At 48.1% G+C, this 18,550-nt stretch overlaps 1 protein-coding gene across 2 annotated transcripts in view; it reads left to right on the forward strand.

Annotated features, from left to right (window-relative positions):
- HDAC4 (histone deacetylase 4) overlaps positions 1-18,550 on the forward strand; it is a 337,065-nt gene that overhangs the window by 62,733 nt on the left and 255,782 nt on the right. For both annotated transcript variants that reach the window (XM_065453150.2, XM_065453156.2), the window contains exon 2: positions 3,668-3,779. In XM_065453150.2, coding sequence (XP_065309222.2) covers positions 3,761-3,779 — 19 coding nt within the window. In that variant the 5' untranslated portion in view covers positions 3,668-3,760. The remainder of the gene's footprint in view (positions 1-3,667; positions 3,780-18,550) is intronic.

Below are 18,550 nucleotides of genomic sequence, written 5' to 3' on the forward strand. Positions count from 1 at the left end.
TTGAAATTGTGCAGAAATCATCGAGGATGATCATCAATGTCAGCGAATAGCCGAACGCTCCTAGAAAACTGTTCGCTTTATTAAAGGAACTACGCTTTCCACTTGAAGGTACCAAATGTAAAAATTATGCGGATCCAAGGCACTGTGGGCATCGATGTAAGCATAGCTTACTGTGCTGTTTGGTTGGCGGTAATCAGTTTCAATAATTGAAACTATCTTTGTCTGCGTGGTACACGCAGAGAGACGTGTTTGCTTGAGGCGTGGTTTTCCGCCTTTGTTCATAACCTCTGAGAGGGTTGAACATTGTCATTGTCTCACATGGCATATCGTATCGCGCCAGAAGTGCCCAACTTTAATTCAATTATGGGGCTGTACGTGTCAAAACCCCAATCGGATTATGAGGAACGCCGTAATGACGGATTCCGGATTCATTTTGAAACCCTGGTGCTCTTTAACGTGCACCTAAATCTAAGTGCTTAGATTTAGGGGCCGAGTGCTAATCGCATTAATACACCCACGTGCCACACGTGGGAGCATCCGCTGTGTCATCGAAGAAGGTCTGTCGGCGCACCTGATGTGGGAGGTGTGGTGACATGCTAATTATTGGCAGGTAGTCGAACGATATAGCGATACTGTAGCGATGAAAAAGGCCAGCTGACTATAGAGACGATGAGGACGAAGTTGTATGGTTTCTTCCACTAGTTTCCGGCGCCATGTTTCAAAGTTTCATCCTGAACCTCCTAAGTTTGGAGCTAAGTCTAAACCCTTTTCATAGAGACATTGCAATATTGACTTATAAAATAGGTTGTCCATAATCCATCTTTCATAGTCTTCAGCTGATCACTGTTCGATCTCACACGTTTAAGTACACTTTCGCGAATTGTTTTTGTCCCAGAGCACGTCCAGCGTAGATGGCGAACATCCGCTGCAGACGCAGGAGCGGAGCGCTTCGGGCACTGGAAAATGTCTTCGAATGGTTGACCTCATGCAGAAGTTATGGCTGGTGTAAGGGCCGCCCTGGCCCGAAGCCCATGGAGAGAGGCTTCCTCCACCCGAGAAAGATTGGGGAGAAAGGAGCACATCGACACGCGGGGGGATTAGAGCATGCGTGTAACGCCGGAGGATGGGTTTTCGGGTAATGAAAACAGAGCGGGGGTCAGAGGGTAGGGAAACAGGAGGGGTTACGGCTGTCGAGAAAGAGTGAGCTATGCGTTCCGTAAGGTCATTTTTGTTTTCATGACCATGTGCCTGCCACTGCACCCAGTGGTCACTGCACCCACTTCACCACTGCACTACTGCACTACTGCACCCAGTGGTCAATAACGTTCACATGGGCAGAATACTGAAATTTGTGCATCTTCTCACAAATGCGCAACGTTTTTGCTTCTTGTTTGAGATGCTTAACTGCGCCGAGGCTATCGATATAGATGTGGGCTTCGTTGATGTTAGGCAAATTGGCAAGGGTTTATATCGTGTCACGTATAGCCTGCAGCTCAAATAATAAAAGGTCTGAAAAGTACGTTGCATAGCTGCGAGTGACTTGGATCTCGGGCTGTGTCGGGTTTCATAAGGCTATTTGCCCTCTTTTTGAGTTAACCGCCGCGTTCGTGTATATCACAGAGCTATCCGCAGGTATACGTTAGTTTCAGTTGTAGCAGTCGGTTGCACCCACCAGCGGAGCTTTGTCGTCTCGTTATTAGTTAGTGATGTATGCTTCTACGGTAGAAGATTGTCCAAGTTCATTGTCATGGCACAATATCCGTAGGAATAGGAACGGAGCGCTGCATGTGGTTGTCGGTATGTGGCATCTTTTCAGCTTTCTTGCTTGCTGTCGCCGCTTAACGAGCTCAGAAATGGTGTCAAGCTGGGCGTGCTCTTGTAGCGTTGGCACAGGGAGGGCCGAATAGCTCCATGGCACCTCCTTTGATAACCTCAAGTTTGTGCCACTGTTGAACCGACAGTCGCAAGAACTGCGCTTGATGTACATATGATGCGAGGCTGCAGAATGGAGCGCACGAGGCAAGAATCCACGTCATTGGTAGCCCCACCACTCCGTGGCGCAATTCTTCCAACCAGCTGAACTGTTTCTGATGATATTTTGTTTATCTTCTTGATCCACTTCACGCTAGACCCCGACTGGTTAACTTCCAGGCCAAGTATACCGCAGCTCTTCAGTCTCAGGAGTCAGCGATGAGACAGCCCTGACATGGAAGTCGCAATCGCAAATTGACTTTCTGCGCGGTTTGTTGGCAAATTTGTATGCAGTGCCATTTCTATGTCGACATAGGGAGTCCAATAGCCTGCGCGTATTGGTGTAAAACACCAAGACCTTTCTGCTCTTGTTCACACCGTATCTCAGGGTATGTGTGAGTGAACCGCAGTTTGACGTCGTTCGTCGGCGTAAATGCGCAATCTTATGTTATCAACGTCCTGTATAGGTTATAACACGCTATAGGCATGAAGGCAACAATAAATGACGGTGCTATAGCGGGACCTTGTTGTACCCTACGGTTCGAAAAGATCTGAATTTCCGCCTCTCTAGACGTACAGAAAATGTTCGGTGGAACAAGAATGAGCATCATTTTTTTCACTGGAAAATAAGGCGCAATGGTGGCGTCTTTTCGAATATAACAGTAAGGAAAGGTGAGGAATAAAACTCGACTGGGGAAATTAAAGGCGGTCGAGTTTGTGCGCGTTCACGATGCGACATCGATGTGTCACTGTTTGCGTAACTTCCGTTGGGCCTTGCCAAATCTCGAGCGAGTCCGCGATGATTCCTGTCCGATAAAGCGTTTTCTAAAAGGCTCGCTTGTTGTCTGCGTACAGGTCACGGCTGGTGCGTCTGGAGGAATCCAGTTTGTTGTTTACGTTGTGGAGATACCGTTGTGTAAGTGTAATCAGTCAGTCCGATCTTGTGCACGTGAGTGCGTGATCTTCTTCGGTGCCGTTCAGTGTTGGCCGTCGTGTGTCGCCCCGCATTATCATCGTTGCAGAGCAAATATCTCAAGTACCGCATTTTTCTCTATGCAGGCTGCACTCGCAATACTTTCCCTCGCTGAGATTTCTGTGTAATGTACACAGCAATCTCTGCGCGCTCCAGGTCTGGTGGCTGATAATTTTTATTGCGCAAGGACGATACAGAGCTTCTCAAAAGCGGCTGAAAGGACGGTGTGCAAAGAACGCGCAGTATGCATAACACTGGCAGGTCCTGTGCTTGTGAGTAATTGAGCGTTCGTCTTGCGTACTCCTGTTCTTTGTCACGTTTTTTTAAATGTCTTTAGAGGAGAGGTTGGCGTTTTCATAGACGCCGGCCACTCCCCGTGCAGGGCAGGCAGTACTGTATATACAGGAAAAGCACATGGAAAACAGTCAGATAACACGGACACTTGTGAAGTTCCGCGCAGGCGTAAAGGAAAGCATAGACGAGAGTAAACGAAGAGTAAGGGACACACACACGCTTCCGTAAACACGCCTAAGTCCCTTCAGCGCTGTTAAGGCTTTTAACCGTTTCCAGTAACAACATCGCCAAGCTTCCAGCAAAATGTCGCGCGCTAGTTTGTGTGTGCTCGTGTGCGTTCGGTAACGGGCTCGCTTGCGTTTTTTGCAGATCGGGTGGGACAACGTCGGTTATACGATGCTCACTCGCCTTGTTTCCCTCACTTCGCAGCGCCATGCGGGGCCCATGAGCGCGCAGCGTGCGTAGTCGTGGCGCGGCCGCAGCGTCTGCCCCCAGGCGGAGCCAGCGGCAGCACGCAGAGCCATGGCGGAACCCACCAAAGGTGAGCCAGGTGCCGTGGCGCACTGACGAGATCGCGTCTAGGTTCCTTCGTAAATTATTACGGTTAAATCTGCCACTGCGATGATTCAGCTGCGGTGATAATGATGGGTAGCAGATTTATGTAGTCGTTGTGTTTGTGGTATGTTTGTGGCTTCCGACGTTCCTCCTCCTCCTATTATTATTATTATTATTATTATTATTATTATTATTAGTAGTAGTAGTAGTAGTAGTAGTAGTAGTAGTAGTAGTAGTAGTAGTAGTAGTAGTAGTTCTTAATTTACAAGCAAGCACACTTTTCTGAACTCATATGGAAGCGATAAGTTTCGGCACACGTTAGTAATTGTTGAAAACGGTTGCGAACTGTTGGATTTATAGCGCAATATATTGGCTGAAAATGTGCAATTCCGCGAAGTAGTTTCAACTAAGCCAAGAGGAACCAAGTTTTGGCAAATTCATGTTCTATCCGTCACTTTCACGCTGCCTGAACCGCCGCACTCGCAGCGCAGCTAGACACTAGCGTCACGCTTTCCCTCTAGTAATATTTTGTATGTAGTAAACGAACACAAGGCGGTATAACCACACGTAAGCCTCAACCACGGGCCACGGCTGCCGCGGGGGCGACTGTCGCAGGATCGAAGCCCGTGACAGCGGGACGCGCCGTCCACAGAGGGCGCGGGCAGAAGCGATTGTGCGCTTCCTTGTGAAACGAAAGCGGCTTAGACACCGAAAGTATTTAATGGCTGATTAGCTTGTTCTGTTAGAATAGTTGTGAGGAAATGGGTTGACCTTACGGGAAATCGCCCGCAACTTTTAAATTAAATAAGAAGGTTTGTAGCACTCGCTGTTAATTATAGACCCTTAATATTAGCGCTTGCATACTGGGGCATGAATTGCAGCTGCATTATTGAACCTTGCATATTAGCGCAGCAATTTTTTCTAAGGCTAACATAGAGGGCAGTGCATCGCCATGCCATTACGACCACGGAGCAAACACTTAGCCAAGCCAGTTTTATTGTTTTATTTTAAATTTTACTTGCCACACGTTTGTATCGAGAAGTCCTATACGATATATCGCGACCGCGGTCACTTCCTTCCTTCCCCTATTTATTTATTTATTTATTTATTTATTTATTTATTTATTTATTTATTTATTTATTTATTGTGGTTCTTGATATACACGTAGCTATCTATGCCGACGCTTTCTAATGCCATAAGAACATTCGGTCACCGACAACGCCTACGAGAGGCGATTTCTCCGCTTTGACTTATGTCCATGCTGCCTCCCGCAAAAGCATATCGGTAAAATGTTTAATGCTCGCATGAATCGAGGCAGTCATAACTGCAACTACAAAACCACGTGCTGGCAAAACTTTTGATGCGCCCGATCGAAGAATTTCAGACGTCCGGCTCTCGCAAGGGTCTTACCCGGTGATTCCATATGATTCACACAGAGCGGTGTGTCAAGAATTACGGCGCATTTTTACCGATTGAGTTCCCTAAATCACCGTTCGAGCTTATCGGGAAGCGCAACGGCTGACTGTCAGACTGAACATTACGCAACAAATAATTTACGGTATTACCATACACAGCAATTGAGGCGGCTTACCAGCCGCTTCAATGCCTGTCGCTGACCTTCGAGAGGGCTGCCTGTTGAGGCCTCGAAGTAGTGCTAGGCAGCCTCACGTCAGAGCGCGCTGTTCTCGCCTTGGCCCTTACGCAATGCCGCAGTGCGCGCGAGCGAGCCGGCCCTCAAGCGAGCGGCATCCCTCAAGGCTCTCCACGATCGTGTTCCCGCGGTCGTCCGGTGCGCGGATCGCGAGGCCGGCGGGCGCCTGATAAGCGCCGTGTCCGCGACTGCCAGGCGCCGCCGCGCACTCGACTGTGGGGCTCGTCTTACTGCGAAATGACGGGCAACTGCTGCCTTATCTGCTATGCGTCTGTGGGTTACTAGAACCGCTGCTATTTCCAGCTGTGGGTGGGTGTCCGTGCGTAGGTGAAACCTTCTCTTCCTCTCTCTCTCTCTCTCTATGTGTGTGAGTGTGTGCGCGTTTGTGTGCGTGCGCGGGCGTGTCTGTGTGTCTGTGTTTTGTGCTTCTGCATAACGATGCCTCGTGACCAGAGATAGCATTGAAACCCTATTCCTCCGTTCCCGTGTTGGAAGGAAAACTCGTGCAAGGACAAGAGCATCTGATTGTTGGCCCTTGCGCAAAACTGCTCTCCTGACAGCCACTCGAGAGCCATCCATCACGGCAGCACTCTATGAGGAGGTGATTTCTGTTCTGGGCAGAAAAATAAAATAAAAAAAGTACAAGCGCCGTCATTTTTATCTGCATAAACAACGAATCGGCATTAAGCGCTCGCGTGCGGTACGCGCGCGAAAAGCACAGGGGTGCTCGCGGAACTGTTGGGCACGTCTCGCCAGCACCTTCAGCAAAGGTGATTGTTCAACACGCGTTTATGCAGTACACACGTGCGCTGTGACGGCGGTCGCTCGTTATCACGCTTTCGAGTGCGTGCGTTGAAAGAATATGCGTCCTCGACAGCAACACCTAGTTGCACAATTGGCAGCTTTTGGAGTATTGCTTACGCCAACTTTTGTTTCTCTCTGTGTCTCTCTCTCTATACTGTACACACGCGCCGGGAAATGCATGAATTCAGAGCATAGCTCCTGCGGATACTAAGGCTTCGTTTGGTGGGGGTTCGAAACAATCCTCCATGTAAAGTTCACACGACCCTTCGTCGGCAACCGTTATGGTATATGAATTTCCTTCTCCTTCGACTTTTGTCTGAAGTAAATATCTACTCTGAAGTGTGTACACAGTTGTACTATGGGGGTACACATCCCTTCAGACCGCGCTAGGCGTCGACGAAACTACATAGCTCTGTCTCACGGCGAGCCGGTGCTTCATACAGTTTCAAGACTGCGCCAAAGGCGTTCATTTTCTGGCCGCGTATACCGGTGCGTCGCTGCGTCAAACGGCGTGGTCGCGCCGTCTTGCTACGATTGTTTCGTCTGTTCGGTTATCGCGTCTCTGCACCGGAAGATGGCACAATGCATTAAAACGCCGTCGTAGCACCTCGACCTTCCGAGCACGCCCCGAAAGCCTGCCATATGTCTTATGTTGAAGAAGGGCTAGGTGATCGCTTGAATTGTGTGACATGTTTGGAGCGCTGAAGGCGCAACACAGCATGAAGACGGACGAGACGGGTGCTATATAGGTTAGCAGCGATTCGATATTAACCACCGAAGACGACAGGCGTATGTAAAAACAGAGGCTTTGCGTACGCTAAAGCCGTGTCTTGATGTTAGAATCTAAACGCATCTTTTTTTTTTTAAATGATGCGGCCATAAATAGTCATCTATCCAGAGAGACCGATAGGTTTTACTATATGTATTGCAGTCTCGGATTTCGCCCCTATCTACTTTATGCTGTAAATGTATATGGGCTTGTGACGACCCCAGCCCCATCTCTTTCCTAGATTTTTCTTAATCGTTTTTTTTTTCACCAATACTCTGGATAAACCTATCTTGCTTATAGCGACTATCGACCATTTACCACTCCAATCTACAGCTTTGAATCCCGGCGCTTCGTGTGTGGAAGGTGTACATTCCTTACGGTTCTTACTGGGCGAGTATCTTGGCTTTCCGTTACAATGTGCTTGTGTTATCATAACACCACCTGGAAGTCACTTGTACGAAGTTCGGCACTGAAACTTTGCTACTGTCTCCTGCTGTATAGCGTGCATAGAGCGAGTATTGTTCACGATGCTTGTATTCGCCGTGTAGCCGAGCCAGCGTCACAAAGCATAAGCGCCGGATCGTATATAGGCTCTCTCTAGTACATTTTTTTCACGGTATTCATTACCAAATGCAGTGAGACCACATGTCTTCGCCTACTGTTTTGAACTCTCTGTCATATAAAGACCAATTGATCTCGCGTGCTGCGTATTCAGGGTCTGCGGACCTCGGTACATGCAGGTGAAAGATCGAAGAACGCCGATGTGTTTGTTCTCCGCCTCAACGCTGCCAAAAGCTCTGGTGCCGCGGCTGTACGCCGACGTATATCTCAGATGATGGCAACCCTTTTGCCCTTTCTTTGTCCGTCGGAAAAGAAACGCCCCCAAAAAAAGAACACGGAGAAGCAAACGACCGCGGTCAAAACTGTTGACCTCGCCGTGCGTAAACGGGACGTCATCGGCGCTCTCTCTCTCTCGTTTGACAGTCGGGCTGGTCGGGCCACAAAACCAGACGACGGCGGTCGCGTCGAATCCGTTACAGTTATTTTGGTTGTCCTCCACCAACCGGCGGGTGGTGGCGGCGACGCGCTCCGTGACGCAACCTTCTGGTTGTTGCGGAACGGCGCTCCGGGCCCGAACCGGCGCAACCTCGAGTCTCCTTCCCCCTCGTCTGTTTATGCGCTTCAGTGGAAAAAACGGGCGACAGACACGGGCGACCCGCGTTTAGAAATGGTCCCCGTTCTTGTCGCGATTGCTTCTCCCGGACGCAAGGCGAGGAGGCCTCCTCTGTGGGCCACCGAGCGACGGCTGCGGCGGAGCCACTGAGCGCGAGGAGAAGCTCGCTGGCGCCCTTCTGCGACGGAGGCGACGCCCCGGCGGTTTCGACCAAATACGCTTCTATTTATACTGATATGCCGAGCTAGCTCGAGAAAGAAAAAAAAAACGCACGAGAATGGGGGCGTCGCTAGGCGTACGAAAACACGCTCGCAGCGTGAGAAGAGGGCACGTCTTTCATGGTGGCAGCAGGCCTCGTCTCTGTCAGGACCTCGGGCGAAATCCGCGGGGACGTGCTTGCGGTGGTCCCCGTTCCTCTCCCTGGTGCCGCAGTGGATGTCGCTGTGTTCCACTTGTTATGACGTACGGTTTCACGCTTATAGGAAAAGCAAGAGTTTGTTTGCGTTTTTTGTCTGTTTCTTTTTGCCCGTTAGGGAGGAGGAATTTGGGAAGGGGAGGCGTACGCGAATTGATTACCGTTGGCGCGTGTGTGAACGCTGATTAATCGACGCCACTGCGAAAAGGAAGCGAGGAGTGGACGTGATGTAGCTAGATGAATGTTTGTTTACATTGTTTATTTTGAGGACCCAGAAGTGCCAGAGAGGATGTCACGAGGAAGAGAGAGGCACCTAATGTGCTACTTAAGTGGTTGAGAGGAAAGGAAGAGAACTACTCATTAACGCGCTATCATAAGAACACAGTGAGCGAAGGTAAACGTGTTATACATAATACATTACATAACGCACATGCTGCAAACTAACATGACGTAATAGATCGTAATTAGTTGCATTAGGCATACGGGTGATAGTGAGTTTGCACTTATTGACTGCTATTGGAGCCTTCGATGTACGGTTTCTTTTTTGTGCTGCTATCTTTACTAAATAGCTCGAGATGTACTTGGCAGCGTGGTATGCTGTACTATACAGGTGCTGGGGGAAAATACGGTATACTTAACGGTAAAGGAATTTACGCACAGAGACAGCGCGCACGCTGACTGACACGCATACACACACACTAAAACCTTCGCGAACTCTCATTAAGTCCTATAGTTACAAGAAATACTAGCTCTTTCGTTGCGCCCAAAGCGAAGACAGTGCTTGTCCGCGATCCAGAGTTCAAGTCCTGGTCTGTAGCGGTCGTTGTGGAGGGAATATGTAGTTCGTGTGCGCCTATTGGGTGGGTGGCTGTGGGGAGTTATCTGGGTGGGAATACGATCGATTGTTTGTCCAGAGTGAAAGGATATCCGGTCGTTTAGTTTTTTTGGTGTTGGATGTTTGTTCCATGAATAACAACGACACACACACACACACACACACACACACACACACACACACACACACACACACACACACACACACACACACACACACACACATATATTACCACTACATTTATTTATTTGTTATACACGCGCAAGTGGCGTAAAATTTGTATTCACGTTTTTGTTTCCTCTCGCTCGCTTCTTTCTCTTCTTACTGAGAAGTGCCTGCAGTCGCACTCTTCATGAAGGCCGGACCTACACACACACATATGTATATATATATATACATATATGTAGCCGATGGATGCGGCTGACTTGCATTTCACGGCCATGGTCTCGCCCTGTTCCGCTGTTTGTTTGTTTGTTTGTTTGTTTGTTTGTTTGTTTGTTTGTTTGCTTGTTTGTTTGTTAACTGTGACGAAATGGGCAGTGTGATTGCCGACGAGCCCGCTGTTAGAAAATCATAGCTAAAAGACACGCATATTAAAAACTACACGAGGGACAAAATTAAATAGAAAAAGAAAAACAAATTGACTGCATGTCCTGGTATGGCGCGACACTTCATCACACGCAATTCAATATGTTGTCCGAGCATGTTCTGCCTACTTAGACACACAAAATGTGTCACAAAATGGAGCAGTAAAGGGTTTGGCTGTGGCTGCTGCATTTTGATGCTTAGATATAGAAAACCATATGGTACATGTAGTGTCGTCATAGATATGGTGCACCAGCTATTTTAATATGTCTGCGTTCTTTTAGTTATTATTTACTTTATGTATGACATACTGCCGTCCTATTTTTGAGGCCTTATGCAGTAATGGGAGCAGAGATATAACATAATACAATCTCTGTACACACAAAAAAAAGAAAAGAAAGGAAAGAAAATCAATGGAGGACACAGGCAGGGGTGAGAGCAGGAACAGCTAGTACAAGTTCAGTACACAAAAGCAAAACGGGGGGGGTGGGGGATAAGAGGAGGACACACATGAGACAATGCGTACACTCAGAACGAAAAAGAAAAACGTTATAGGTAAAAAAAAAAAATTACAGGACAACTTACGAAGTAATGACAATCATAGTACATAAAAAGTGAACATATTGTTAGGCAGCCTGTGAAGCAGTGACATTCATATTATGTAGAAGCGAACAAGGGATAACTAAAGAAAAAACAGCAAAAGTGCACGATGCACGCGCGCGCATTTATTCGAACACTCAATAGTGGGAAAAGAGAAAAAAAGTGTAATAGCAACGACATACGGGCAGATTACGTGACGTGCTATAAGTGCGATCCCCCCTATACGGCGCTGTATTTCTAATCGCTTGCAGAAGTGAATGAAGACTTGGACGTTCGATTACATCAGCAGATGGCATTCCAATTGGCAATCAGTCGAGAGAAAAAAAAAGAAGAGTTCTTTAACGTGTTTGTTCTGCATTTAAGCTCAGTCAGCTGTTTGTTGCAGGTGCTACGAATGCGAATTGATCAATCTTTACTATATTGTGGTATAGCGAATAAAAGAGGTTTAACCTGTCATGGTATCGCCGTGTTTGAAGTTTGTTGTTATTGTGAAAGAAAGTATATATACACTTCAGGCGCATCTCTGCCGTCGCCGTAAGTTTCCTTAATAAAGTCCAAGGGCGATAAAGTCATCGCTGTGTGCTGTATGTGCGAGTGACGGCTAGCGAGGGTGAGCCGGCGATCGCGACTCAATCTCGCGTGCGCAAGGGAAGAAAGCGGGGAAGAAGCGCGCCGTGTTCTGTCGCGCGCTAGGATCCGGGGGCAGGACAGGAAGGGGGGCGGGAGGGATCGTTCTACTGCGGGCCGCTGTGTCTGGAAAGCCATCTGCGGCAGGGACCGAGTCCAGCCGCAGATGGACTCGTGAATGTTTTCACGGCTTAGTTCGCGTTTTTTGCGAAGCGCCGCACGAAGGTACATTCGCTCGCTGCTGCTGCCGCGCTTCCTCACTCCAGCGTTACTGAGATCGAGTTTCCGTGATCATTGAGTGAGATATGTGCATGTTTGCCTGTGAGCGCGTGATACCGCGCTTGTTAATTTGGTTGTATCCCTGTGTTTACAACTTTATACGGCCGATAGAACCATATATCCGTACTTCGCATAGTTAGCTGTTCACTGATTTGCTATCTTAATCGATGCTTCGCCTGCGATTTCTTTTTTTGTTACCGTGTAAAAGTGTGGCCCGTATTCACGAAAAAGTACTATAGGGCAAAATTGTTTGTAAGAGTAAATTCCAGCCAATCCTTTTGCGGGGAATATTATTAGCGAAGGTGGGCAGCCAGTGGCCAGTACGCTTACGAACTAAAAGCTTTGTGAATGCGGCTTCAAAAGCTTGAGTTGATTGCTCGCGATTTAACCAATTTACTTTATCAAAAAAGTGCCACGAACCACCTGTTGAAACTCCGTAATGAACATACAAGTAGTGCACAGAGCTGTAAATATCTCAATCATGTTACACGCGGTGTGGAGCTGACAACCGGGATATTAAGACAGCGCCCGCTATTTTCGAAAAAAGCCAGAGCTAGCAGCCGCCATTTATGAAATTTGCTCGGATTTCCGTAGCGCCGCCAGTGACATGTCAAGAAACGGGCGGTAATGGATTGCTGCGTTAGTCATCTTAGTACTCTATTTACTCGAATATAACACGACCACGATTGTAACGCGAGGTTCGATTTTTCAGTCCGTGAAATAAAATAAATAAATGAACAAAACCGTTAATTTAACGCGATATGAATGGAAAGAGAGCTGATGCCTTTATTCAAGGAATCAATTTGGAAACTAGTTCACTTATCGTCGTCGCCTGAGAAGGAGACGCAGCTTTCCTCGGGCGGTATTGTGGGGCCATCACTTTCAGCCATCACATCAGCCTCCTCGTCAAGTGCTCCTGGCGCTGTGCCAAGTTCGTTATCAGCGCCAAGAGCGCTGTCGCCGGTAGATTGGGCAGGTTCGGTGCCGATACGAGAAGTCCCCCAAAAGCGAAACTACCAGGTTGCCAACGAAACGGCAAAACCGCAAAAATTAGAACATTTGTTTTAAAATCGTTAATGCTGCTTTTATTTTAATGTAACGCGAAGGTATACAGTTCAAGCGACGAAAATAACGAAAAAGAAAAGAAAACTCGCATTACGATCGAGTAAATAGAGTAATCCTGTTACAAGCGACGGCCGCTGGTTACGAACCAGGGCGCGTACTTACAGGAAGCTCTCACGCAAGAATTGTTCGTGAGATGACATTCCAGTCAATCCTGATGATGGCCATATTATTAGCGATGTCGACCGGCCAATCACAAAGACCACGTACGAACACACACAAAAACGAACAAATATCTGTTGTGCTAGAGTTGTTCGGAAGAACGAAGTCCGACCAATACTGATACAGGGCATATCATTAGCGAAGGACACCGGCCAAAGGCCGAGAACACTTACCAAGAAAAACCTCTTACATGATGGAATTGTTTTCGGAGCTAGTTCCAGCCAATCCTGATGCTCGAAGCGTTATTAGCTATAGCGGTCAGCCAATGGCAAAGAGAACTTACGACTGTAAAGCTTTGTAAATTCGGTCCCGGGATCGTATTCACAAAACGAAACTCGTTACTCTATAGAGAGACTTGTTCAGGATCAGGCACTAGCCAAAAACTAGTGACGCCGGACATGTAGAATGCAGGCGGCCATTGGTAGACTGGGATTGATTTAGTAAAACGATAAATTTCCTTTTTCGTTCCTTTCATCAACTGCGAAAATCGGGTGGCCGATCCAGACGCAAATAGCGGCTGGACGACGGCCGAGACAATAACGAAGGACGAAAAGAACGGAAAATGAGATGGATCGTTGCAAAACGCTGCCCTACTTCTTGTGAATTGAAAGCTCCGTAGACTCCACTTCCGGGTTGCCATTTTGCAACGATTTAATTTTCTTTTTTTTTTTTCGCTTTCAAGTGCTCGCTCGAAGCAGTGCCCTGTGCTATATATTGCTGGCATTGGCCGCTCAGCTTTAGTTGTCTAATAAATAAATAAATAAATAAATAAATAAATAAATAAATAAATAAATAAATAATGATAATTTAAATAGTGATTTTCTTCAGATAGTTGAATGTGTTTTTCAATTCCTCGTGCAACTAATGTCCGCCTATCTGAAGATGCCCGCTCAAGGACAGGAACTGTGTTTTCTGCGAAAAGAAATATATATTATCGAAAATTCCGGAATACTTAAAGATGACCACCCTGCAGGGTGAAAACAATCCTTACAATATATGGTCAAAAGAGTACCCTAAGTGCTATAGCCTTGTAACTGTAAATTTCATTTTCCATTCTTTCGGATTTTTGCCATTCGCTCGGATGTCGGCGCACAACCGTTATCGCCGTGATCCGCTAAGCGACATGACTACTGAGAATAGGAGAATGAAAAAAATGTAACCGAATAGGCATACAAAATACGGGCCCGTGCTGACGACGCAGTTTCCGTAAGGCCGGGCGTCGGCCAGTCATGATAACGAGCGGTTTGATAGCGCGACAGGTTAGTTAGTTAGTTAGTTAGTTAGATAGATAGATAGATAGATAGATAGATAGATAGATAGATAGATAGATAGATAGATAGATAGATAGATAGATAGATAGATAGATAGATAGATAGATAGATAGATAGATAGATAGATAGATAGATAGATAGATAGATAGATAGATAGATAGATAGATAGATAGATAGATAGATAGATAGATCTTACGGACGGAACAAAACCTTTCCGACGTTCGGCCCCTAGCTTTTGCCGCAGAGTTATTATTATGCAGCTACCACCGGCTGTAGCAAACACGCTGACGAGCAGGCGTCACACTTTTACGCAGCCATGCGATTAAACGCTGCGCCTGTTGTTACAGTCCCCTTGCGCAAGCGGCGTCGCTCGCACTGGGCACAGACGGATCCGCGGCCTGCGTTGTCGAGTGAGGCACCGGAGGAGGTCGCGCTCGCTCCTGTCCTCGCACGCCCACGCGGCGGCTGAAATGCAGCCCATGGCCCGGCATCCGCAGTGGCGACTCTCGCAACTGCGCCTCGCTTGGACGATGGCCAACGAGGAAATCCCTATAGCATCGGCGGAGAGGCTCTCGAACCGCTGCTGCTGCAAGCGCTGTTTATATCGTGACGCTGTTGGCGTGTGTCAAGGGGCGGCAGCGCGGCGCTTTTTTCTCGCCTCCTCTCGTGCATCCGCTTGGACGGCGGCAGATCCGCCTGCTTGTTTTTCGCGCTCCATCTGTTGCCGATCACTTTACGGAGTTTGGTAACGGACTCTTGCATCTATGAACGTATTCGTCCGGTTGCTTTCGTGAGACAGAGGACAACTAAAATGTGAGAGAGAGAGAGAGAGGAAAGGGGAAAGGCAGGGAGGTTAACCAGAGAAAAAAAAATCCGGTTGGCTACCCTACGCTGGGGAGAGAGGGGAGGGGGAGGTAAAGTGGAAACAAAGTAGAGATAAGGAAAGGAAAGGAAGGAGCACAGACACACAATCACACTCGGTCACTGTCACCGAACACTGTCATCGCACAGCACACTGACACTTGGTGCACTATCAACATCTGTTCAGGCTACAGTCGCCTGTCCAGTTCTGTCGCCCTCAAGAACCGCAACAGTGCCCTCGTCGCCCTCTGCTGCGATGGCTTATGATGGCGGTATCTGAAGATGAGTTCCTCTGTGAGAGGTCTTTGGTCAAAGCGCGCTATCGTGGTTGCAAGTGATTGTCTCTGTAAAGTATATCGAGGACAGTCACAAAGAAGGTGTTGAAAAGTCTCCTCGTTACCGCAGTCCTCACACGAGGCGTCGTCGGCCCATCCAATTCGGTAAGCGAAAGACTTGGTGAAAGCCACCCCTAGCCATAGGCGACAAAGCAGGGTAGCTTCGCGACGACAGAGCCCAGCTGGAATACAAAGGCGTAGGGAGGAGTCAAGATGGTGCAGTCGGTAGTTGTGAAAACTTCCAGCGTTCCACAAGGATAACGTGATGTGACGGCTGATCATTCGAAGTTTTCGAGCGGCATCTGTCCTTGATAACGGTATCGGCTCCTCTTCGTCCCCTTGAAGAGCCGACCGAGCAGCGTTATCAGCGTGTTCGTTCCCTATGACTCCGCAATGACTTGGAAGCCACTGAAATGTCACGTGGTGTCCTTTCTCAGTTAACGTATGAATGAGTTCTCTAATCTCAAATACCAGTTGTTCGTGTGGTCCGCGCCGCAGGGCCGATAGCAAAGATTGCAGTGCAGCCTTGGAGTCACTGAATATTGACCACCTTCGAGGTTGTTCTTGGTTGACGAGACGAAGTGCAGCGCGAAGGGCTGCAAGTTCCGCGGCCATTGGTGTCGTTGGGTGACATGTCTTGAAACTGATGGTGGTGGCTTTCGCTGGGAAGACCACGGCTCCAGAGGAACACTGGAGAGTTGCCGATCCATCAGTATAAATATGTACGTGGTCGGCGTACCTCTCGTGCAAAAGAAGCAGAGTTAGTTGTTTAAGAGCTGGCGATGACAGCTCAGATTTTTTCCTGATTCCTGGTACGGTGAGATGCACTACGGGTCGAGCCAAACACCATGGAGGAATCGATGGCTTAGTTGCGGGGGTGTAGCCTGATGGGAGGCAAGTGTAATACTCCGAAATCGTAGTACTAAAAGCTGCCTGCGGCCTTTCTGATGGTAGTGTTGCCAGATGGTGGGAACAGGCACGGGCAACGTGCCTAATGTGCACTCTCAACACTTCTACCGCAATGTGTGTTTGTATAGGTTGGTCCTGAGCAATCGCAATAGTCGCTGCTGTCGATGTGCATTTTGGCAAACCAAGACAAACCCTGAGAGCCCGAGCTTGAATAGCCTGTATAGCACGAAGATTAGTCTGGCAGGTGTTGGTCAGTACGGGCAAACTGTATCTCAAGAAGCCCAGAAAAAGAGCCCTGTACAATTCCAACATTGCATGCACTGACATTCCCCAAGTCTTTCCTCCCAGAAACTTGAAAAGTTGGGAGATTGCTGTCAGACGCTTTTTCAAGTAGGTAACGTGCGGGCTCCATGAGAGATCTCTATCAATGATTATGCCAAGAAATTTGTGAGTCTTCTCATAAGAAATTATCTGGCCATTTATTGATATGGCGTAGGGTGTCATTGGTTTGCGGGTGAACGCCATCAGTGCACATTTGTCTGACGAGATTTCAAGACCTTGGTTGCGGAGGTATAGAGCTGTTAGAGTAGCAGCTTTTGTGAGAAATGTGAGAAATTTACGGATGATGATCGATCTTTTGAGTGGAAGCATCTAGCTTATAGGTCATATATACCAGTCGTACTGCGTACTTTTAATTGTGACCTTAAATCTAGCTAAACGGCTGATTAGGGTGCACTGTAGAAAGGCGTAAGAGTATGAATGAGTTTCTGCAGTTGCACGTTCATGAAGCACCAAATATTCGGATTGGATTTCTCAGCGTGCCACCCTTCACATCTAACACCAGATCCGTTCGGGAGCCATAAGGCATCGCACCAAGTGTCACTATATCCACTGTGTCCGCTTATTACAGTGCGTGCTGATTCTGTAATGTTGTGTTCATGTGTATGTATGAATGAGTTGCATCATTTGCCACATTTCGTTGGTGGAGTTGGTATGATAAGCGCATAACCATGCAAACATCTCCAGCATTCCTCTGATTTGTGTCGTTGCCGTGATAAGCAGATTCGTTGTTACTGCCCTGTGTGCAGCACACACCGAACAGGGACGAGATGAGCACTGACTGGGAACAAACTGACACGGAGAAGCGCTTTTCTTCGCGCCACTTTGTGTCTTCGTCACCAATCAGTGTTCATCTTGTCCCCCTTAGTGTGTTTCGTATACATAGCGCAATAACAGTGAACGTACACCAACTCGCCCATTCAACGCTCTGTTACACACGACGCCGATTTCGATCTGCCAACTGTCGGTGACAGCGTTTTTTCCTTCGTGTCGGCGCCTCTGTCACACTTGTTATGGTTGGGGTCGGGCATGAAATAGAAGGTAGCTGGTCCACGCCGTCGTCCAATTCATCCACGCTGAGGACGTTGTTGAAGGGAGAGGCTTGTTCTCGTCGAGAATGAGGAATATGGGATTTATTTACAGTATCTACATCAGAACGTTACAGTTCATCGGTCTGACATGACTGAAAGAGGAATGCACACTGAGGAGCCGCCAACGGCTCCATAAATACACTATGTCCTCCCTAGATCCCTAGGTGAGGGAAAACGGCCGTTCAACCTGCTACCGATTCGGAGCGTTCAAAGTCATCGTAGCCGACCCGCCTTTGAGGGGGAGGGTTTACACACAATTCCGCATAAGTTTCACTGACAACGCCTAGGTGACAGGGTTTTCGCAGACATGGTGCTTGACCCGAGCAGGTACCTCTTCATCCCAGTGTTGTTGACTCCGCAGACAGTGGCCGCCGCGTCTGTCCATGTCTTCTAATCCGCGTGGGACAGCCGTCAGATATTTCCTCCCAGGAGTTCCACCGCTTCTAACAAGCCATGGCGGCCACGGCGAATCCACGAACAATACTTGGTCCGTTGTCCGCGTTTAGTCATAGCGGCGCCGGGGTGGTGTTGATGCGGCACACCGTCGTCCCTACGAAACAAGTCGCCGCGGCAGGTGGGGAAGGCTTCCATGGTCGCTTCTGGGAAGCTCGCAGCTGCGGCTGGCTGGGAAAATTTTGTAGGTCGGTACCCTTGCAGGCCGTTCGTAACACACTGTACCGACGCCGAGTTTTTCGCTGACCGTCGGCAGATTGTCGCCTCCGGCACAGTGTGACACGGGTGCCGACACGAAGGGAAAAAAAAAAAAACGCTGTCGCCGACAGTCGGCAGACCGAAATTGGTGTCGTGTTAGCCTAGTCTTAACGAGTGTTAATTAATAAGCAGAGGCGTGTCGTGAGTGCCCGTCACGATTTTTCGGTTGGCGCTTTTGTTATGAACTGATTTTATAGATGACATTACGTGTTTTATC

Source organism: Dermacentor albipictus, chromosome 1 (assembly GCF_038994185.2).
Source record: "Dermacentor albipictus isolate Rhodes 1998 colony chromosome 1, USDA_Dalb.pri_finalv2, whole genome shotgun sequence".
In the NCBI taxonomy this organism is placed as follows: domain Eukaryota; kingdom Metazoa; phylum Arthropoda; class Arachnida; order Ixodida; family Ixodidae; genus Dermacentor; species Dermacentor albipictus.